Here is a 23,691-nt window from a genome sequence, read left to right as displayed (position 1 = left end):
ATATGTTTCTTTGGGTTTACCCTATTTAAGATTTGCTTAGCTTCTTGAGTCTATAGGCTTATGTCTTTTTGTCAAATTTAGAAGTTTTCAACCATTATTTCTTTAGATATTTTTCTGCCTTGTGCTCTTTTTTCTCACTTTCCAGGATTCTGATGATATGAATCTCATATATTTTCTTGTAATCTCTGAAGTTCTGTTTTTGGTTTTGTTTTGTTTTGGTTTGTTTTTTAGTCTATTTTCTCTCTGCTGTTCAGACTGGGTAATTTCTATTTTTCTGTCTTCAAGGTAACTGATTCTTACCTCCTTTGTCACCTCTATTCTACTATTGTACTCACCTGTTGTATTTTTTATTTTGGTTACTGTATTTTTCAGTTCTAAAATTTCCATTTAGTTCTTCTTTGTATCTTTATTTATTTATTTTTACTGAGACTTTGTTTCTTTACAGAGAGTTTCTGTTTTCATTTGTTTTAAAAGTGTTTGCAATTGCTGTTGAAGCATTTTTATGATGTTTGTTTTAAAATCTTTGTCACAGAATGCTAAGATCTCTTATTTTGGTATTGACATCTGTAGATTATCTTTTTTCATTTGAATTGAGATTTTCGTGGTTCCTAGTGTGATGAGAGATTTTTGATTGGAACTTAGACATTTTAGGTCTCATGTTGTAAATCTCTAGATCTTATTTAAACATGTTTTAGCTGGCTTCCTCTGACATTGCTCTGGTTGTAGATAGGTGGGTATTTATTACCTTGTTACAGACAAATGGGGTAGAAGTCCAGGTTTCCCATTCATCCTATTGATATGCAAGGAGGAGGAGGGCTCCTTGAGACTGTTGGGCAGGAATGGGAGTTCCCACTTCTACTGGACCACTGCTCATACCACTTGGCTGGGAAGGGCAGTAGTGCCTCATTAATGTTCCTCACATGACCTCCACTGACACCCAGGGGTATGTGGCCTTTATCCTGGGCACTGGTGGAGGTACTGACTCTCCACTAGGCCTTTCTGACACATCCCCAGTGATAAAGGAAAGGGGAGCCTTGTTGCCACTTAGTGAGAGTGGATGTCCACATTCCCTAAGTGGCCTCTGTTGACACTGTGAGGCTGAGGTACTCATTATTGTTCAGTAGGTATGAAAATTCCAACTTCCTACTTGGACTGCTCTTCTACGACTCTGGTGAAAAGAGTTGGGGTCCTTGTTAAAGCTTGGTGAGAGTAGAGGCCTAGCTCCCCACTTGGTCTTTGCTATTGTGGGTATGAGTGGGGCCACAGTTTTCATGCAATGTTTGGCTAAAGTAGAGCAGTTATTGTCTAAGTGTTTTTTTGTTTTGATAGGCTGTCTCTTTCTTGATGATTTGGCTGGGGAGAACAGTTTTTCTGTTGGGGCTTTTTTTTTTTCTTCTGTGTTCATTGGTGTTTCTGGGTTAAGGGCTTCTCTAGCTCCAGGTCTCCCTGCTGGTCTGCCTTTTTCTCTCCACCTTTCAGAATCTTCTTATGTTTGTTTTATATGTAATGTCCAGGGTTTATAATTTTACTTAGTGGAAAGAATAAGGAAAAGTTTGTCTACTCCGTTTTCCTAGAAAGGGAAGTACCCCTAGTAATTTTGGTTGTTGAGCACTTTTTCATGTGTTTATTGACCATTCTAGTATTTTCTTTTGTGAAATATCAACTTTTTCCCCTTTTATTTGTTTATTTTTATTATTGATATATAGGACTTTTTTTTTTTTTTTTTGGAGACAAGGTCTCACTCCGTTGCCCAGGCTCAAGTACAGTGATATCATCATAGCTTACTGCAACCGTGAACTCCTAGGCTCATGCTGTCTCCTGCCTCTGCCTCCCAAGTAACTGGGACTATAGGTGCATGCCACCAGGCCTGGCTAATTTTTTTTAAATTTTTTGTAGAGATGGGGTCTCATTGTTGCCCAGGCTGTGGACATCTTTATATATTCTAGATACTAGTCTTTTATAAAATATGTGTTGTAAATATTTTGTTTTAGTGTGGCTTGCCTAATCATTTTCTTAATAGTCTCTTTTGATATATCAAAATTTTCTATAATTGTTCCTTCTTGTATCATGTCTAAGGAAACTTTTCCTACTCCTAAATCATAAAGACATTCTGCTGTGTTTTCTTCTAGCAGATTTATAGTTTTAGCATTTGTGTTTATGTCTGTGATCCATCTCAATTTAATTTTTGTGTATGTTGTGATGTAAAGACTGAGGTTCATTTGTTTTTCATATGGACATTCAGTTATTCCAGCAACAAAGGTTGAAGAATGATTTCTCTTCCTGTTGGATTGCTTTCTTTCCCTTTGTTAAGAACATCATAGTGTAGTTTGTACTTGATAGGATAAGTAAGATAGAATGCTTATGCGAGAAAAAACCACAAATATTAGAGCTCAGAAACTCAATTTCAAATTTCTGTTCTACCATTTTGTGGCTTTATTTTCAGACTTTGATTAACTTCTTTGAGCACAAGGATCCCTTTATTTGTAGAATTGAAATGGTAATTACCTCTAATTTACAGGGGTTGGGAGAGGTTTAAATGAGATAACATATCATGATAATATTAACTACTGTCTTTTGACTATTTAAGATGTATTAGTCATTTATTATTTTACTTAATATCTTTAAAATGTTGCTGTAGTTGTTCAGTCCAAAACAGCATAGATTAAAGCGCCTTCCGCTTAATAACATATACCTACACAGCGGCAAGTTTCAGTGTTTTTATTCTAGATGAACATCCTGAGAAATAACATGGTCTTACTTTCATTGGTCTACAACTGCACATTTGGTATATATCCTTTGTAGTTTTGCCTGAATGTTTTTTCTTTCTTGAACTAGATAAGAAGTATGTTATTAAAAATTTCATCCTGGCTAACGATTACCGTGAATCTTTTATTATTGCTAGTGGATACTTTTAATGAGGTCTGTGTACTAGTTTCCTGTGGCTACTGTAGCAAATTACCACAAACTTGGTGGCTTAGAACAAAAGAACTTTATTCTCCACAGTGCTAGAGGCCAGAAGTCTGAAATCAGTATAACTGGACTGAAATCAAGGTTTTGACAGGGCTGTGCTCCCTTCAGAGGTTCTAGGGGAGCATCAGTTCCTTGCGTTTTCCAGATTCTGGTGGCTTTTGGCATTCCTTGACTTATGGCTACATCACTTACATCTTTAAGGCCAGAATCTTCAAATCTCTTTCAGTTCCATCTTCATGTGGCTTTCTGTCCTGTGTGTATGGCCCAAATCTCCCTCTGTTTCCTTATAAAGATATATGTGATCGCATTTACGACCTGCCTAGATAATCCAGGATAATGTCTCCATTTTAAGGTCCTTAATCACATCTGCAAAGACTCTTTTATTTTTTTTCCATGTAAGTTAACATGCACAGGGGCTATGGATTAGGATGGGGAGAATTTTGGGAGGGCCATTTTTTAGCCTACCACAGTCAGGTTATATGTTTTTACTAGGATAATCAACAATAACAAATAAAGTAAAAGCACTACTTTAGAAACTTAACTATGAAAATTCCAAAGATATAAAAAAGAAAAAAGAATTCTTTCAATGAGTATTTTGTAAACTGTAAAGTACAATAACACTTTATTATTATTATTCTTACTATTTTTATGGGAGAATTATAGGCAAAGTCTAATCAAGAAGGTTAAAGAGAGTATGACCAAAAGCATAAAGGAGTCTAAGAAGGCCAACACTTTTTGTTTTCTTTAGCGCATCTGGCTAAACATGTTAAATTTTAGAAAGAACTAGGTTAAAATTTAAAGTTTTAAAATTCTTACATTCATCTCTTTCTGTCTACCTCTTACTCCCTCCTCTTTTTATAAAGGTGCCCCTTACTGAAGCAGTAGATCCAGTAGATTTTGAAGATTACCTCATTACTCATCCTTTAGCTGTGGATTCTGGGCCTTTAAGGGAATTGATTGAATTTCCTCCAGATGATATTGAAGTTGTTTATAGTCCTCGGGACTGCAGAACCCTTGTTTCAGCTGTACCTGAAGAAAGGTAAGGAGACATTTATCTACTTTTGGTTTTAGTGTAACTATAGAAAGGCTGCCTTCCATTATATTATTTAGAGCCTATTTCTTGTGTTGATGTCATTTCTTGTTATAAGAACATGAACTGCAGCAACCAAATTCACAAATATCAGTGCTTTCCTTTCTAAATTACAAATATATTTTCTTTTTAAAAATAGTGAAATGGATCCACATGTTAGAGATTGTATAAGAAGTTATACAGAAGACTGGGCAATTGTGATCAGAAAGTAAGTTATATGTTTATTATAACATTTAAAAATACTGAGTAGGATTTGTAAATGAATTAAGGTAGATTAGTAATAATTGTGAGATAAGAAAATTTATTTAAACAAAATAGTTGAAGAAACAAAGAATAATCTTATGTATGAAATGTCCGATTTAGAGCCAAAAGTGTAATTTATTATATCTCAAACAAGAAGCAGTACAATTAAAGTGTGCACCTAAACTATCAACACAGTTTTGCCATCTTAACAGTAGCTTGTTTATGCCAGCAGCGAAGAAGCCTGGAGAGCGAGTGGTGATGAAATCATGAAAGGTGTTTTCCACAGCTTGTTGAGAATTGAATATTTTTCCTTGCAAGAAGTGGTCCAAAGCCTGGAAGAGGTAGTAGTTAGTTGGTGCGAGGTCTTGTGAATACAGTGAATGACAGCGTTCCCAAGTCCAGCTCTGTAGTTTGAGCAGCATTGTTTGTGAGACATGTGGTCGAGCACTGTCTTGCAAGAGGATTGGCCTGTCTCTGTTGACCTTTAATCGCAAGCATCCTCATCCAGTTGGTTGTAGTAGACATCCCCTGTAATTGATTGACCAGGTTTCATGAAGCTGTAGTGGATAATACCAGTGTTGGACCACCAAACAGGCACCATTAGTTTTTTCTGATGAGTATTTGGTTTTGAACTGTGTTTCGGCACTTAATCTATATCCAGCTGTTGTGCCTAACACTTGTGATTCTCAAAAAGAATCCATTTTTCATCACATGTAACAATACGGTGTAGAAATGGTTCGCCTTTATATCATGACAGCAACAAAAGGCAAGCTTTGAGACGATTTTTCTTCTGATTCCTGTTTAATTCATGTGGAACTCATCTATCCAGCTTCTTTACCTTGCCAGTTTGTTTCAAATGGTCCAATATTGTTGGAATAGTAACGTCAAACCTTGCTGCTTTTCACGTGTAGGTTGAGGTGGATTCACTTCAACTACAGCTTTTAGCTCATCATTATCCACCTTGGTCTCAGGTTGCCCACGTGACTCATTTTCAAGATTGAAATCACCAGAATGGAACTTTTCAAACCATTGACGTACTGTGTGTTCATTAGCCACATCCTTCCCAAACACTTGATTTTTCAAGTCTGTCTGCACTGCATTGGTTCCATGTTGGAACTCATATTTGAAAATAACTTGAATTTTTTACTTATCCATGGTTTCACAAAAATTGCTCTTAAAAAAACGTGAAAGATTATTCACAAGCCAAAAAGTGCTTTTGAAAGACTGAGAATGTACCCTCAAAATAAAAATAAAACAAGAAGTGTCAAAGTGAAATGTCAGAGATAGCAACTGTCAAACTTAGTACTTAAGGAAATTGGACATTTCATACTTAGTAACCCAATATGCCGCCATTTTCTCAGGAATTCCACAATTACTTTTACTTATTTTCCTTATAAAGTAATAGGTTTGTGGGAGTAGTATTTCTATATTATTATAAATCATTAAGAACTGATAATATATGATGATAATGATTTTGTAGTCTAATTCTTTTGTGAAATCATGGCAAGATATTGATGAATAATTTCTGTTTCTCAAAAAAATCCAATTTAATGAAACTTAGATAGTTAAGTTAAATCTAATAGCCAGTTTTCCAGATCAAGCTATTTGAAAGGTCTCTGCCATTTCTAACTAATGGTTTTAGGTCCTTGACCTGTATATCTAGTCAGGTAAATATTTGTTAAAAATAATGTTTTGTTCTACCCCAAATTAATTTTTCTAATGGACTGTGTTTGAAATATCAACTCAGATTAAGAAACAAAATAAAACTACTTTTCTTTTGCTAATTTGCATAACAAAGAAGGGTTTTTGTACTGAAACTTCTTAGCCTTATTTTACTAAAGGAGACATAATGACTGAAGTAGTGGAGAATTCTGATACAACATTATAGTTTTCACAAATGAAATAATCTATGCTAAATAGCACTAGCAAAAACATTGCTTATTGTTTTGCCCCCATGGCTGCTGTCTTATTTCACTGGGCTTAATATTGTGCTAAATATCACTCTGGGGGATAATGCTGACATGGTTTTTAGTTTTAGTGTGACCTAATAAAAGCACAGTCTGCTGCCCTTTATATAGAAGAGCTGTTTTTATGAACTTACAATTTTGGTAAGTATTCTAGTAGCCAGATTTTAGACATTACTGAAAGAAACTATTTCTCTGTCAGATAATTCAAAAGGCTTTACCTCTGTGCATATATGTTGGAAATCTATTATTAGAAATCTTAATAAGAAGAGGTTAGTTGTAAAATATATTGATCTCAGAATCATGGAATCTGTTACTTAATTCTAATCAAGGGGTTGCTAACCTTGGTTTAGGAAAGAGGATAAGGGAATTAAATATGGGAACTTACTATGTGCTAGGCATTTTATTGAGTACTTTATACTCACCTAATTTAAGGTTCTAATAGATAAGATAGCTCAAGCTCAGAGTAGTTAAATAACTTCTCTATGGTCCCACAAGCCAAAAGGTGAGGTAACCAGAATTAGAACATAGGGCTATCATATTCTAAAGCTTATATATATATTTTTTGTCTGTTATACTAGTTATTATACATTATCTGCTCTGGTAAATGGAAGACAAAAGGGGTACTTTTCATCAATAGAAGTTATGAGGTATTTGTCAAAAACAGAAGGTGGTGTGATTGGAATGTAAGAGAAATCACAGGAAAGAATAATCTAAGGAGAAAATATATGCAAAAGCTTCAGTAGTGCTTTAAGCTCAGAAGCAGTAAATACAGGCAATGGTGGGGGACCTGGAGCAAATGTTGGAGACACGGTTACTTTGAAACCCCCTATACCATGTGTGTACACCACTGGCAGCAGAGACAACTGCCTGTTTTTTAGGAACTGTACTTGAGCAGATAGGATAGTGCCCAGGGTGAGCATACCTTGAAGGAAGAAGGAACCCTCATACCTAGACGACTAGGTACTGGCAGCCTTTGCCTGCCAGCATGATCTATATCTTCCCCACAGCTACTGGATATGGCTGGGGTAAGCAGATACAATAGTTCAAGACAAATGTGGGGAATGCAAATTCTAAACTGAACATGGACTCCAGAATTGCCAAGTATTTGATCAAAGCCAATACATTTGAAAGAGAATTATCAGAAACTACAAATAAAAGAACTAATAATTTAGGAAACAGTCAATAGAACACAGACTAAGACCCATAAGTATAATGAATACACTTATGTATTAATGTATATAAAATATGTGACAGGATATATTAACCATATAAAAATCAATTAGTTACCTTTGGAAATTAAACTTTAGATCAGTGAAAAATATTAAAAACTCAGCAGATGGGCTCACTGGTAGAGTGGATATGGCTAAAGAATGAAATAGTGAGTGATAAGGTGAAACCACAGAATTCTTCCATAATTGAGCAGAGTGATAAAGGGACAGAAAATACTTTATTTATTCATTCAACAAATGTTTATTGAGAGTCTTGTATGTACCAGGTACTACAGTAAATACTGATGATACAACAGTGAATAAAACCAACTCTTTGCCCTCATGGAGCTTATGTTCTAGTGGGGCAAGAGGTCAATAGACAATAAACAAACACAAATAAATATATAATAGATATGGTAGAGATAAGTCTTATGGAGAAAAAAATAGGGTGAAAGGGATAGAGAGGGCCAAGAAGAGGGGTAACATTTTCTGTTTATGTAAGTAAAATAAGGAAGGCTTACTAATAGGGTGATTTTTGAGCAGACCTGAAGGAAGTGAAGAAGTGAGCCCTGTGGATATCTGGGGGAAGAATGTTACTAGGAAGAACAATACATGCGAAGGCCCCATATTCAAAGCATGCTGGAAATGTTTAAGGTGTAGTGAGTGAAGAGGACAGTGTAACTGGAATAGAATAAATGAGGGTGAGAATGCCAAGAGACAAGTCAGAAAAATGGTCATGGTGTGGGGCTAGACAGGTAGTCATGTAGAGCCTTCACTATTTCATGAATTGGCTGATAGCAAGAACCATATCATCTTCTGGTAATCATTATTATGTTGCTCCAATTAAAATATTCCCATAGTTTGACTCTACAAAGTGTTAAATCATGGACAATAATTGCTCTTTAATCAACTCTCATTTGATATTGTTGGATATTGGGTTGTTAGGAAAGAAGGTTACATAGATTTGAGTTGTTTTTAGCCACATATATAAAAAATGTTAATTAAATCATATATGTATACAATGGTGGTGTAGATTTTGCTGTTTTTCATTTTACATGTCTGCAGCTTTAGGTTAAGATCTTTTGTAAATAATGAGATATAGCAAAAAATTTCTTGGCTTTTTGAAATTTTAAGATTCAGTGCTTTATATATACATGTATTTAACCTTTTAGAAATTTATATTACTATTAATATAATATTATTTTCTACTTTCTCATTTTATTCTTCAACCCGGCTTCCCAAGTTTTCTTTTTACTGACCTGTTCTCTGAATTGAAAGTACAACCTAAATTATATACATGTGGTAGGCATGGAAAGAAGGAAAATATGGTTTGCTTTTGGGAACTCATAATCTGCTCTTTAGTTGGATTAAAGGAACTTTGAATGGAAATTTTCTTAAACCTCTGGTTAATTATTTAACACACTCAAAACTACTAGGAGAAATTCTAATTATGTAAAGAAATAATGCAAATAACACTTGGCTTATTACATAATAATGCTGAAAAAGTGAAAAATTTTTAAAATTTGATATTTATTTATTTTATTTTAAATAGGTATCATAAACTGGGAACAGGATTTAATCCCAATACACTAGATAAACAGAAAGAAAGGCAAAAAGGTTTGCCAAAACAGGTCTTTGAATCTGATGAAGCTTTGGATGGCAACAACTACCAGGATGATCAAGTAATATTTTTATTCTTAAATGACTATAAAATTTATTTTAAAATAGTTTATTTTCTATTTATTAATATTTTCATATTTAATGTTTTGCATGACAGGATGATCTTAAGAGACGTTCAATGTCAATAGATGATACTCCAAGGGGTAGCTGGGCCTGTAGTATCTTTGACTTAAAAAATTCACTTCCTGATGCTTTGCTTCCCAATTTACTCGATCGAACTCCAAATGAAGAAATAGACCGTCAGAATGATGACCAAAGGAAATCAAACCGTCACAAGGAACTCTTTGCTTTGCATCCATCACCAGATGAGGTATAGATGTTTGCATATAAAGAAGCACTGATTATCAAAATAGATATTTGGGGAGTATGATTTATATATATTATAAAATACAATTTATATTAATATTTATTATAGTATTATAATAATGTAGGGAATAAAATTTAACTGAAACATAGCTATAATTTTTATAAATGAATACTTTTTATACTAGTGAATTTATTCTTAATGAGTAATTTCTGTGAATTGAACATACTTATGATTTAATGACTTTGTGGATAAATAGGTCATTCTTTGTTCAATTGTGAAGACTAAGAAGATTAGTAAAATAGATTCTTATAAAAATATAAATTGTACAGAATTGAAATATGATGAGCATATTCATTTTGTTGTTGCTTGTCAATTTGTAGGAAGAATCAATAGAAAGGCTTAGTGTTCCTGATGTACCCAAAGAACATTTTGGTCAAAGACTTCTTGTGAAATGTTTATCACTCAAGTGAGTATCTCTTCTATTGTATAAATTTTATTTTCCAGGGTAATATTTTGAGTACTAGTTTAACAAAATCTTAGTAGATTTTATACTTGTATTTGTGTCCTTTTGAGAAGTATTATTTTATACATAATTTTAAATGCTATTCAGCATTCAAACTTATATGTGAAGCTAAGCTTTAGAGCATTTGTGGTTCACAGGCGAAGATAACTCTTTGCCACAGCTATACAATTAGTGTCAAAACTTGAGAAAATATTCACTGAAATCGTTAGTATTTACTAGACATTGTTCTTGATTGGGGAATATAAAGAAAAAGTATCTTTTTCCTTAAAGAGCTGATTTTATATTTGTTTCATGGTAGGCTCTGGTTTTTGAAGATTCTGAAGTATATATTTTTTTCCCTTAAAAAAGTTAGATGACTTCTACTTCTACTGATGTTTCTTACATTTATAATCTGCTTTACAAAGTTCTTTCTCTTATTTTATTTCATGCTGTCTTCAGAATAATTCTATAAGGTAGATATTATTTTCTTCATTTTACAAATGAGGAAACCAGGACTCAAAAGGATTAGCAGCAGTTAATTAGCATGCTCATTATTATGCTATCACTAACTGAAAAATAAACTCCATGCTCTTTTTATTATATCTTGTTAACAGTATAAGTTAATTATTAGTTCTGACGTAAGAAAAAAGAAGTTTCAATTCATAGAGCTTTCTAAAAGAAGCAACTCATAGGGACAGACCACTTTTTGTATGATTCTGGCAGTTTTCTTTCCTTTCTTGAAAGCTAAAGCTTTATATATTTAGATTTATCCACAAACTTGTTTGATAGATTAACTGCATTGAGTCTTTTGAATATCTGTACACTTAACATCAGTTCTTACTTATAATCTTCTTACTTTTTTAATAACTTTATTGTAATATAATTTACATATCATAAAATTCACCCTTTTAAAGTGTCCAAGTCAGTGTTATGTATTTATAGAGTTGTGCAACTATCACTAAAATATTTATCACACCAGAAAGAAACTTCATACTTGTGTTAGTCTGTTCAGGCTGCCATAACAGAATACCAAAGATGGGGTGACTTAAACAACATAAATTTATTTCTTATAGTTCTGGAGGCTGGAAGTCAACAGTCAAGGTGCTGGCAGTTGGTTTCTGGTGAGGCCTCTCTTCCTGGCTTGCAGATGGCTGCCTTTTTGTTGTGTCCTCACAGGACCTTTCCTCTGTGTGTACATGGGAAGAGAGACATCTTTGGTTTCTTAGTCTTCTTATAAAGACACCACTTCCATGGGATCAGTACTGTACCCTTAGGACCTCGTTTAACCTTAATTACCTCCTTAAAGGCCCTATCTCTAAATACAGTCACATTGGGGTTAGGATTTTAACATAAGAATTTTTGGGGCGTACAATTCAGTCCATAGCAATACCTATTAGCAGTCACTCTCTCAGCCCCTGGCAGCCACTAATTTGTTTTCTGTCTCTATGAATTTACTTATTCTGAATATTTTATATAAATGGAATTATATAAAATATGTGGCCGTTTGTGTCTGGCTTCTTCATATAAATATAAGTTTTCAAGGTTCATCTATGTTATAGCATATATGAGTAGTTCATTCCTTCTTTTATTTATTTATTTTATTTAGTTACTTATTTTTGTGACAGGGTCTCACTCTGTTGCCCAGGCTGGAGTGCAGTGGCGTGATCACAGCTCACTGCAACCTCCATCTCCCGGGCTCAAGCAATACTCCTGCCTTGGCCTCCCAAAGGAATTATAGGTGTGAGCCATTGCACCCAGCTATTCATTCCTTTATATGGCTGACCAATATTCTACTGTGTGGATACACCACATTTTGTTTGTCCATTCATCATTTGACAAAGATTTGGGTTGTTTCTGCTTTAAAAAAAATAATAGCTTTATTTAGATATAATTCACATATTATGCATTTCACTCAAGTGTATCCAGTGTACAATTCATCAGTGAATTCAATCAGTTTGCCAGTGTACAATTCAGTGGGTTTTAGTACATTTCAGATCTTGGCACTATCATCACAATAAATTTTAGGGTACTTTCATCACCCCAGAAAGAAATCCCCTACCTGTTAACAGTCACTCCCTGTTTTGCCTAACTCCTCCAGCCCTAGGTAAGCGCCAGTCTACTTTCTGTTTCTATAGATTTCTTACTCTAAATATTTCCCATAAATGGAATCATCCAATATGTGGTTTTTTGTGTTTGGCTTCTTTTACTTAGTTTTCCTAATGTTTTCACATTTTATCTATGTTGTAGCATGTGTCAGTACTGCTATTTCTTTTTATTGCTGAATGATGTTCCATTGGATAGATAAACCACATTTTGTTTATCCGTTCATCAGTTAATGAATATTTGAATTGTTTCCACTTTTTGGGTATTATTAATTATGTTCATAATTTGTGTACAAGTTTTTGTGGTATATATGTTTTCATTTTGCTTGGGTATGTACCTAAGAGTGGAATTATGGTTGGTATGGTAACCCCATGTTTAGCTTTTGGAGGAGTTATCCAGACTGTTTTCCAAAGCAGCTGCACCATTTTATATTCCCACGAGCAAGTTACGAGGATTCTAATTTCTCCACATTTTCACCAACACTTGTTATTGTCTGGTTTTTTGATCATAGCCATCCTAGTAGGTGTGAAGTGGTGTCTCATTGTAGTTTTATTTATGATCTTCTTGACTAGTAAAAGTTACAAGTTATTTTTCCTTTAGAGAAAAGATAGAATGATTTTTCACATGATTCTATTTTCCTTAGCTTTCATTTGATCAGCTCTTGTTAAAAGCTCTGAACTAAGAATTATATACATCTGATTTATCTATGATAAGAAGAATTAAGGCTTAAGGTGGAGAAGAACTTTAGGTCACTTTATGAGTTCAGAAAGAGTCAGAAATGATAGCTTTATTTTAGTTAATTATAGAAACTAATAAATTCTTGAAAATAATTTCTCTTACATTTTATTCTCCAAGAATAGCCTTCCTTTATCCTGCATGAGAAAATTGTTTCTAATAGTAAGAAGACTGTTAGTATTATAGTGGTCTAGACATTCAGGGAAGTAACTTCCCAGGCATGGTCAAACTGATAAGAATTTTTTGGAAGCCTAGAAATGCTAAGAAATCATAATTTCACAGAGGTAAGCGTTCTCTAGCTAATTTTTACATTAGGACTACTACCCATCCTCATTTTCATGGGCTACCCAAGGGAAAGGCCTTGATGTTCAAGCAGGGTGGAAACAGACTTCTGCATAAATGGCTAACACCAAATGTCATAGGAGTAATATTTAAAGTGGTAGAGTTATTTGTCTTGTCACAACTTTGGCTCTGGCAGGGAGAAGTCAGACAGGCAGGAAAAAAAAAAAGAGAAAACTCTGAGAATTCCTAGCCATAAACTTTCATATTATAAGTGTGAATCAAAAAACTTCAAGGCAAAAATTCAGTTTAGAATGATTCCAGATTTGTAGTAGCCCTAGGAACCTGGCAGAAACATCGATTGTTTTTGGAGGAACCCACTTAAAACCTAGGTCTCAAAAGATTTCTACAGATAAAGTTCCAGTTCTAGTCATAAATCAACAAAAATGCCACAATAAACTATAGACCTGCAAAGGACTATCAATCAGATTTAAAATATAAAATAAATATTTTTAATATATTTAAGTAAATAATATTTTTCAAAAAATTTTATAGGAGCAAGAGACTCTCAGAATTGGCCAGGAAGATTTTAAAAAGAGTAATTTTTTCCTACCCATTTAGGTGTAGTAAACATAGATTAGAAAAACTGAAGAGTGAATAAGTGAACTGGAAGATAAAACTGAACGTATATTCACACAGAATGTACACAAAGACATAATAGATGGAAAATACAAAAGGAATATCAACAAAAAGTCTAATTTAAATTCCATACTGGAAATAACTTAGGGAAGAAGGAACCAATTATTGAAGAAATAATGACTGAGAATTGTTCAGAATTCATGAAACAGTAGTAAATCTCAAATCTGGATTTCCAGTGGTGTTCAGGGGGGAATAAATAAAAAGAAATTCACACCTAGACCAAACATAGTAAAAATGCAGAACACCAAAAACCAAGAGAATATATTAAAACCAGCAGAGAGCAAAAGAGATTGTAGGCAAAGAAATTACAATTATCCAACAGCTGGTTTATCACAGCAACAATGGAAGTGAGAAGACATTGAGTTTTATCTTCAGTATAAGAGATAATAACTGTCAACCATGAATTTTATACCCAGTAAAATTATCTTCCAAGAAACATATTCTTGAAGCAGGTAGTTTTTGCTACACTACAAACCACCTTAAAATGTAATATCTTAAAGCAGCAAATGTTCAGTATTTCTCATGATTCTGTGGGTTATATAGGTAGTTCTTACAGTGTGAGCCAATTTGTCTGTAACTGGATAATCTATTTAATATAAAGGCCTCACTTGTATGTCTAGCAGTTGGCAGACAGATTAGTCTAGGAATTTCTTACCTTATACTTTTGGCAGTTTGTGTAATGCCAGCTGGGGAAGTAGCCATGCTTCTCACATTATCCAGTAGGCTAAGCTAGACTTGTTTATATGGTGATGAAAGGATTTCCAGCAAGAGAGAGTCGAAGCTATAAAGCTTCTTGTGGCCTTGGGATTAGAACTCTTACAACATATCGTTTATAGATCAAAACATTACAAGGCTAGCCTAAATTCAAGGTGTGTGGAAATAGATTATCCCTTAATGAGAATGCCAAGGATGTGTGTTCATTTTTTGAAATCTCCTGCAAATGCTGAGGTAAATACATTTTTTAGACTGATAAAGACTGGCAGTGTTCCTTAACAATTTATCATTAAAAATGTAACTTCTGAAGGAAATACTTCGGGAGAAGGATTTTAGATAGAAGAAGGAATGAGCAAAGAAATGGAAAACATAGGATAAACCTCAGTGTTCACTGTAATAGTGTCTAGTTTATGAGGTTAAAATAATTAAGGTAAAACTCACAATTGATAACACAATGTATGAATTGGGGAGTGATTAGGGTTAAAGCATTCTAAGTTCTTTTGGGGAAGACAGTAAAGATATTGGTTAATATTATACTTTTTATGATAACTATGTACTTTAAAAGTTCTTAGATAACCATTGAAAAGTAGAAATGTAATTTATAGACAAAGGGGAAAAATTGGCCAATCCAAAAAGAAGGCAAGAATGGAAAAACACTTAGAAAAAATAGAATAATAAAAATAACCTGCTAGAAATGAATCCAAATATAAGTCTTGACAACAAGTATAAATGGACTAAACTATCTATTTAAAGAGAAAGACTATCAAACTGCATTAAAAAACCCCACTTATATTTTTTTAAAAATAAGAGATTGATATAAAACACAAGCAACTGAAAGGTTGAAAGTAAAAATATATATTAAGACATAAATGTCAAATATTCAAATGAAAACTGAGGGAATGATATTAATATCAGACAACATTGACATTAAGTCAAAATAAGTCAACACATATTGATAAAATTTTCAAAACTGTATTATAATTGTTCATAAGCAAATACATGAAAATACACCCCATTTTTTAAAAGTCTAAAGAAAATAAGTCTAATTTTATCAGTAATGTCTTCTGGGTGATTAAAACTTATTTTTTTTCTTTTATGTTTTTGTATTCTCAATGTTTTAAATAAATGAGCACGTATGCTATTACATTTACAGTGAATAAAAAAATAAATACTTTGTTTGCAGTTTAATAGCCATTGAGTATGGCTTGTCTTCAAATAACATTTCTTGATAAACTTGAGCATGCGTATGTTTGATAGTATGGGAATAATATAGTATACTTTTGTCTGACGTTACTAACTTGTGTACTGAATGCGTGAAGAATATATATTTAAAAAGAGAAAAAAAGTTGGGAGGCCGAGGTGGGAAGATTGCTTGAGGCCAGGAGTTCAAGACCAGCCTCACCAAGAGCAAGATCCTGTCTCTACTAAAAATAGAAAAAATTAGCTGGGCATGGTGTCGCGCACCTGTAGTCCCATCTACTCTGGAGGCTGATGCAGGAGAATCCCTTGAGCCCAGGAATTTGAGGTTGGAGTGAGCTGTGAAGACACCACTGAACTGTAGCAGAGCGACAGAGTGAGACCTTGTGTCAAAAAACAAGAAAGGAGAAAGAAAGCCTCATATGTACATCTTTGACAGTCCCTTTGTCTAATGGAAGACCCATTGAAACTTGAATCATATAATGTATCTAATTTATAAATTCTTGTCATACATTAATAGCCTTTCTTAAAGTGGAGCACGCTAGAATTGTGTTCGTTTCTTCAGGTTATTTTCTCCAGAGTTCCATCCTTTGTTCATCATAGTAATAATATGGATCTTTAAATATTATTTAAGAATATTATAGAGAAAGTTATTCTACAAGAATTTTATGGCAGTAAATTATACATTGCAATACTAATTTTCTGAATAAGTAAATTACCATTTCTCTTACCTTTGTTTTTGCTTATTTTTAGCTGAATCTAAAACTTATATCAAAATACAAATGGCCAAAAGAAGCAGGACAGTTTTGAAGAACTTTACAAAAAAAACCAACCAGATATCAAGACTTAGTATGAAACTAAGTAATTAAGACAGTATAGTATTGGTACATGATTAGACAAATGGACCAAGGGAATAGACTAAAGAGCTAGGAAAAGACTCACATGTTTATGGATCGTTGATTTTAATAAAAGTGGGTACTGCAGAGCAGTATGGAAAGGGTAATCTTTTCAGTAAATTGGCAGGACAATTGGATATCTGTTTCTCTTTGTCTTTTTCCCCCCACCCCATCTCCCTTCCTTTCTGTCTTTCTATCTCTGTTTCTCGTTATATATGTGTATATGGATGAGAAAATAAAATTTGATCACTACCTCACATCATACACAAAAAATTATTTACAGATTGATAGTAGACCTAAATGTGAAAGGCAAAACAGTAAAGTTTCTAGAAGACCATGTGGGGATATCTTCATGATCTTATAGAAAGGAAAGATTTCTTTGACATGACACAGAAAGCACTACCCCTACTGCTTTCTGTATCAAGGAAAACATTACTAAATTTTACTTCATTAAAATGGGCAACTTTTGTTCATCAAAAGACACAAGAGAGTGAAGACAGACCATAGTGGAGAAGATATTTCCAAGAGATATAATTAACAGTGTGCTCCAGAATACATAAAGAACTACAGATTGACAAGGATTAAGTCAAACAATAAATAGAAAAATGGGCTAAAAGAGGATATCCAAATGGTCAATAAATATATGAAAAGATGCGTGTAATACCACTTACCCACTGGATTGGCCAAAATCAAAAAGACTGACAGCATCCAATGTTGTAGAGTGTGCAGAGTGGGTCTTGTAGAGGCTGACACATGTGGACAGAATCCCCTAGATCCCCTTTCTTTTCTTTTGGCTTCTGGTTGGGTTTTGCTAAGAGAGGTGTTAGCAGGAAGTTAGAGGGTGGGAGAGAGTGAGCTCAGTGAGAATTCATTTTAATACTTTACTCCTTTCCTGCTGAGTCACTTAGATCTGTTGCCTCTTCTCCAAGGCCACAGTTTCTGTGAAAGATGTTCTATACAGCTATCCTTTCTGATTTTCAGCTACCACTTTTATGTTCTTTTTCAGGTTTATGGTTGGTAATGATTCCTGCTTTTGCTAGCCCCAGGGAATGGCACTCTGTGAAGTTGTTTAACCTAGATCCTGCCCAAATCATTGTAAATGTCCTTTTTAAAACTCTCAACACAATGTGAATATGTTGTCTGTCTCCTACAAGTACCTTAACCGATATTCTTCTAATACAAAATGAGCAATGTAGAGCAGGGCTATTACAACTTCAGCACTGTTGGCATTTTTGTCTGGATATTTCTTTGTTGTCAGAGGCTGTCCTGTACAATGTGGGATGTTTAGTCACATCTTGGGCCTCTACCAGCTAAATGCGAGTAATACTCTCATAGTTGTGATAACAGAAAATGTCTAGGTATTGGCAGATGTCCCCTTGGGAGCAAAATTGCCCTTGGTTGAGAACCACTGCTCTAGAGTTTTAGTTAACTTCACATTACATATTATTTCATTCAACAAATATTTACTAAATGTTTACTGTATGTAAGTCATTTTTCTTAGAAATGAATTTCACATCTCACTTTAAGCATCCAGTTATAAAATAAATTTTGGCATTTTCATATAATGGGAATTACTATGCCAGCCTTAGAAATGATGGTAAGATTAATATTTACGACATGGAAATTTGTCCATAAAAGGTTAAAAAAGCAGACTATAAAATATATGTGCCATGATACTGTTTGTTTAAAAAAAATCCATTTAACAAGTGCATTTATGCATAAAGTCTGTATGTATCAGGCATGAAACTGTTAATTATGGTTCTTTGGATGCTTTTGTTTTCTTCTGAATATTTTAATGTATTTTCTGAGATTTTTACATGGAATATATGATTCATAATCTGAAAAAGAAAACATAGGCCTTTATTTTTAAAACTTATTTTAAAATGAACATATCTATACATATAAATAACCAAATTACAGGTTAGAAAGTGATTAGTGCCTCAAAATGGACATAAAGTGCCATGAGGCTGTTAGGCAGTTAGAGATTAGTTGTAGCTGGAGAAATTAAGGAGTATTAACTAAAGAAGATAATGGTTAATTTAGACTGTGAAAGATATTCATAGAAAAGTATACTTCAGGAAGAATGTGTAGTGTAGGCAAAGGCATAGATGAAAAGTGCAAGGTATTGTAATAATTTAGGTTTGGAATTAGAATTCCTTTCCAGCTATGTCTTTTATATTTACTTTTAAATTATTTTACCCTTTTTTTCATAAAGGTTTGAAATTGAAATTGAACCCATTTTTGCAAGTTTGGCTTTATATGATGTCAAGGAAAAGAAAAAGGTAAGGTTATATAATTTGACCTTAGTCATTTGTTATAATCATAGGTTTCAGGAACCTGTTTTTAAGTTGTTTTATAAGATAAATAAGTAATGGGTTTTTTTGAGAATTATTAAGCATGGATCTTTAAAAAAATGACATAGAGATTTAATTTATTAAGACTAGTTAAATATTTTCTTATAAAATGCTTTGGTTGGAAAATTTTTTTTTTCGTTTTTTGGTTTCAAAGCAAGTAGCAGAAGCAACTTTATTTTAATTTAAGAACTAGAAAAGAAAATACAAGAAAAGCATTTTAGGCAAATGGTGCATAAAGATATGAATGATCATGACAGTGAATTTTTATTGATATATGTTTCAAATTTTCACCAGCTGAAAGACCATTTTTGTGTATTTTAAATATTCTATCTTAATGCTCTTAGTTTTTACTATTGTATCTTTATTTTATTTAGAAATTTTTCAGAGGGCTAGCTCATGACAGCATTTCTGAAAATAATGTTCTAAGCTTAATGTGTAGTAGAAACCTGAAGTACCTTCAGTGACTTTGCTGTTCTCATATGACATATTATGGATTTCTTTAATGAAACTCTGCTCCAACAACTTGCATTTGCTAAATCAAAACTGCTGAGATAATATTCATGTAATTTTTTAAAAACTCAATTTGCGATCATCTCAATAATTTCTTTGTATATTATAAGTTACATTTTTAGACGAGATCAGGCGCGTTCAGGGTGGTATGGCCGTAGATAAGTTACATTTTTAATCAAGAGTTTGGTATGTGATTCTTTAGAATATGTTTATTACATTTTCCAAATAGTTTGTATGCTTCTTTTACTTTGATTTAGACATGTAAAGGTTGATCTCAGTGAAATATAAGATAAATGGTGGGTTAGAGTATAATGTCCTACTCTCTGTAATATTTTAACACTGAATACATATGATTTTTGTGAGTTTTTAAAAAATGTACAGATTTTAAAATTTAACAAGAATTTTAAATATTTTAATATATGTATTTTTTAGATTTCAGAAAACTTTTATTTTGACCTTAATTCTGAGCAAATGAAAGGATTGTTACGTCCACATGTACCACCTGCTGCCATAACCACCCTGGCAAGATCAGCTATTTTTTCTATCACTTATCCCTCTCAAGATGTTTTTCTTGTAATAAAGGTGAGAATAATGTTAAATATGTTTATTTATTTGCGTAATGTCTGTATACTTGTCTCTCTATCAATATTGCAAACTTTTCAAGAGCAAGGATTTGGCCTTTACTAAATATTTTTCCTCTTTATATTCCTTAACACAATATTGGACATACATTGTAAGTGCCACCCAATTTTTCTTGAATAGGGAGCTATATTAGTCAGGGTTCTCAAGAGAAACAAAACTAATGGGAGATATATATATCTGTATATCTATCTGTTATGTATCTACCTACCTATCTATATTGAGAGAGAAATGGGGAAGAGAACTTGATTTATTTTAAGAAATTGGCTCACACAATTCTGGGGGCTGGCAAGTCTGCAATTTGCAGGGCAGACCAGCAGACTAGAAATCCAGGGAAGAGTTGAACTGATGTAGTCTTGACTCTGAATTCCATGGGACAGTAGACCAGAAATTCAGGCAGGATTTCTAAGTTACACTCTTGAGGAGAATTCCTCCTTAAGGAGACCTCAGTCTTTGCTTATAAGGACTGCTCGTAAGGACTTGGATGAGTCCTATCTACATAATGGAGAGTAATCTGCTTTATTCAAAGTCTATTGCTCTAATTGTTCATCACCTCTAAAAAAATACCTTCACAGCAACATCCAGACTGGTGTTTGACCAAACAACTGGGCATCATTGCTTAGCTAAATTTGACACATAAAATTAATCATCACGGGAGCTATACTATAATTTTATCATTCAGTTCCTAAATCATATAAATACTAAAAGCTAAATCATTGATGTCAGAAAGCATTATGATTTGACTGTCAGCCAATTAAGAACAAGGATTACAAATTCTAAAATCTCAGTATTGCTAAGCTACTGAGTTTAGTGTAACTTAAAAAATAATTTACCTTAACTTGACCTTGACTTTGGGAGTAGCCTAAAATATATTCCTTAATCACTTTATCTTATATAAAATTATCATAAAGAGGTAATGAATTTTAATAAGGTTATAAAGTAGATTATGAAATGAATCCTGTTTACCCACAGGAACAATGTCCTAATTTGTGGATACATGCCTATGAATTCAGGTTAAAATAAGTCTTAGTTAAAATGAACAGTAATGATTTAGTAGCAATGGTCTTCAGAAACTCACTTAAAGAGTAAAATTAAGTTCTAGAAATGAATATAAGTGACAAAAATACATAGTTACTTTACATGGGGAAAATAAGTTTTCATAAAATAGAACATATTAAAGGGAATGAGTTGGTAAGATAGAGATGATGGTTGGAATATTGGTTACTTGAAATGAGATTAATGACAAGATTTGGTTGTTTTCATGAGAATGAATGCCTTAGGATTAAAGATAAGAAACATTCAATATAAATGTTTAATATAGGGAAATAGAGAGATGAATCATGGTACATTCCTATGCTCTAATACTATGGCCATTAAAAATCACAATTTGAAGCCAGGCTCACACCTGTAATCCTAGCACTCTGGGATGCCAAGATGGGAGGATTGCTTGAGCTCAGGAGTTCAAGACCAGCCTGAGTGAGAGCGAGACCCTGGCTCTACTAAAAACAGAAACATTACCTGGGCATGGTGGCATGTACCTGTAGTCTAGCTACTCTGGAGGCTGACGAGGCTGAGGCAGGAGAATTGCTTGAGCCCAGGAGTTTGAGGTTGCTGTGAGCTAGGCTGAGGGCACAGCATTCTAGCCCAGGTGACAGAGCGAGACTCCGTCTCAAAAAAAAAAGATCACAATTTGGAAGAATTTTTAATGGTGTAGAAACGTATGCGTGATACAATATTTAGTAAAAAATAAGTAGTACAAAACTATATACTGTACAGTCCCATTTGTGTAAAATATATATGTATGTACACGTAAATGTATGTATATATGTAGAAAAAGACTTTTCTGTAATTTCAAAAAAAAAAAAAAAGAACAAATGAAATTGTTATTTAAATTTTAAGGTTGGGGCACGGTGGCTCATGCCTGTAATCTTAGCACTTTGAGAGCCTGAGGCAGGAGGGTCATTTGAGGAGGAGTTTGAGACCAATCTGAACAACATAGCAAGACCTTATCTTTACAAAATAAAACAATAGAAAAATTAGCTGAGTGTAGTGGCATTCATCTGTAGTCCCAGCCACTCCAGAGACTGAGGCAGGAGGATCACTTAAAGCTAGGAGTTTGAGGTTGCAGTGGGCTATGATGACACCATTACACTATAGCCTGGGCAACAGAGCAAGACTCTGTCTCAAAAACAAAAAAACTTTTTTTTAAAGGGAATATATTTAGCAATTTTCTTTCATCGCTTATGGTCCATCAGGATGATTTTGTTTCTTGAGAGAAAAATTTCCTTGGTATGTGTATCAGTTATTGCTGTATAAGAACAAAAAGACAAAACCCCAGTGGGATACAACCACCAGCATTTATTTAGTTCATGCATCTTAGTTGTCTGTTGATCAGCCAGACCAGGCTATACTTGGTGGAGATGGTTGTGCTCCTTCAAGTGTCTGTAGGTTGGCACTGTGTGTGTGTGTGTGTGTGTGTGTGTGTGTGTCAGTTGATTTAGCCGGAGTTGTTCTTCTATATGTCTCTTCTTTTCTAGCAGGGTAGCCTAGCATGTTCTCATGGTGATTGCAGAAGTGCCACAGAGCAGAGCCAGTTGCATAGGTGCTTTTCAAGTCTTCAGACATAACATGCCAGCTAACATTCTATTGGCCAAAACAGGTCACATGACAGAGCACAAACTCAGGGAGTTGGGATATACACTTGGTCTCTTTATTGGGAGTAACTGCAGTATCATATAGCAAAGTGAAGTGTAAAGGAAGGGTTAAAATTGAGGCTACTATCTGTAATTCTGTCTATCACTGTCTAGGATGCTAGGGTTCTGTTCAGCCAGGATTATTAATTCCTAGCTTATTTTTGTGCTTTCTTTATTGGCGTAATTACTTTCTGGTAAGTATGTGAAGGGGTTTAACCACTATGCTTAGGTTGTTTATGTGTACCTGCCATTTTAGAGAAGAAAAAACTTGGATTACAGTAAGGTAATGTTAGTAAAGTTCACTGAAAGTTGTTTTAATTAATTTTTATTGAAATATGACATAATTATAGAAAGAACACAAGTTATAAGTATGTAGTTTGATTAATTATCCCAAAATGAGCACACTATGTGACCACCCACCCAGGTTAAGAAGTAAAACATTAGGAGAGCCTGTAATGCTAGCACACAGGTAGGAGGATTGCTTGAGGCCAGAAGTTAAAGACCAGCCTGGGCAATAGTGAGACTCCATCTCTACAAAAAATAAAGAAAATTAGCAGGCATGATGATGCACGCCTGTAGTCCCAGCTACTCAGAATGCTGAGGCAGGAGGATCCCTTGAGCCCAGGAGTTTAGGTTGCAGTGAGCTATGATGGCACTACTGCACTCCAGCCCGTGGAACAGACCAAGACCCTGTCTCAAACAAACAAACAAACTTAGCAGAATTCCAGAAACCACCATGACCCATTCCGTTCACTGTTCGCTCCCTCTTTCACAATTTTTGTCTGTTTTTGAACACTATATTAATGGGATCAAACAGGATTGTATTTTTTTGTCTTCCTTTTTTCCACTCAATATGATTGTTTGATTAATCCATGTTACATGCAGCAGTTTTAAAATTCATTTTC

General features: G+C 33.9%; 1 protein-coding gene across 6 annotated transcripts in view; it reads left to right on the top strand.

Annotated features, from left to right (window-relative positions):
• The window catches only part of DOCK7 (dedicator of cytokinesis 7), a 205,606-nt gene that overhangs the window by 24,572 nt on the left and 157,343 nt on the right, over positions 1-23,691 (top strand). For all 6 annotated transcript variants that reach the window (XM_069480085.1, XM_069480084.1, XM_069480083.1 and 3 more), the window contains exons 3-9: positions 3,834-4,009; positions 4,200-4,268; positions 9,031-9,160; positions 9,256-9,468; positions 9,846-9,931; positions 18,806-18,872; positions 19,887-20,036. In XM_069480085.1, the coding sequence (XP_069336186.1) occupies positions 3,834-4,009; positions 4,200-4,268; positions 9,031-9,160; positions 9,256-9,468; positions 9,846-9,931; positions 18,806-18,872; positions 19,887-20,036 (891 nt within the window). The remainder of the gene's footprint in view (positions 1-3,833; positions 4,010-4,199; positions 4,269-9,030; positions 9,161-9,255; positions 9,469-9,845; positions 9,932-18,805; positions 18,873-19,886; positions 20,037-23,691) is intronic.

The sequence above is a fragment of the Eulemur rufifrons genome, chromosome 8 (genome assembly GCF_041146395.1).
Source record: "Eulemur rufifrons isolate Redbay chromosome 8, OSU_ERuf_1, whole genome shotgun sequence".
NCBI lineage: Eukaryota > Metazoa > Chordata > Mammalia > Primates > Lemuridae > Eulemur > Eulemur rufifrons.
Note: the sequence above shows the minus strand (reverse complement) of the source record. Positions and strands in the feature narration are given on the sequence as shown.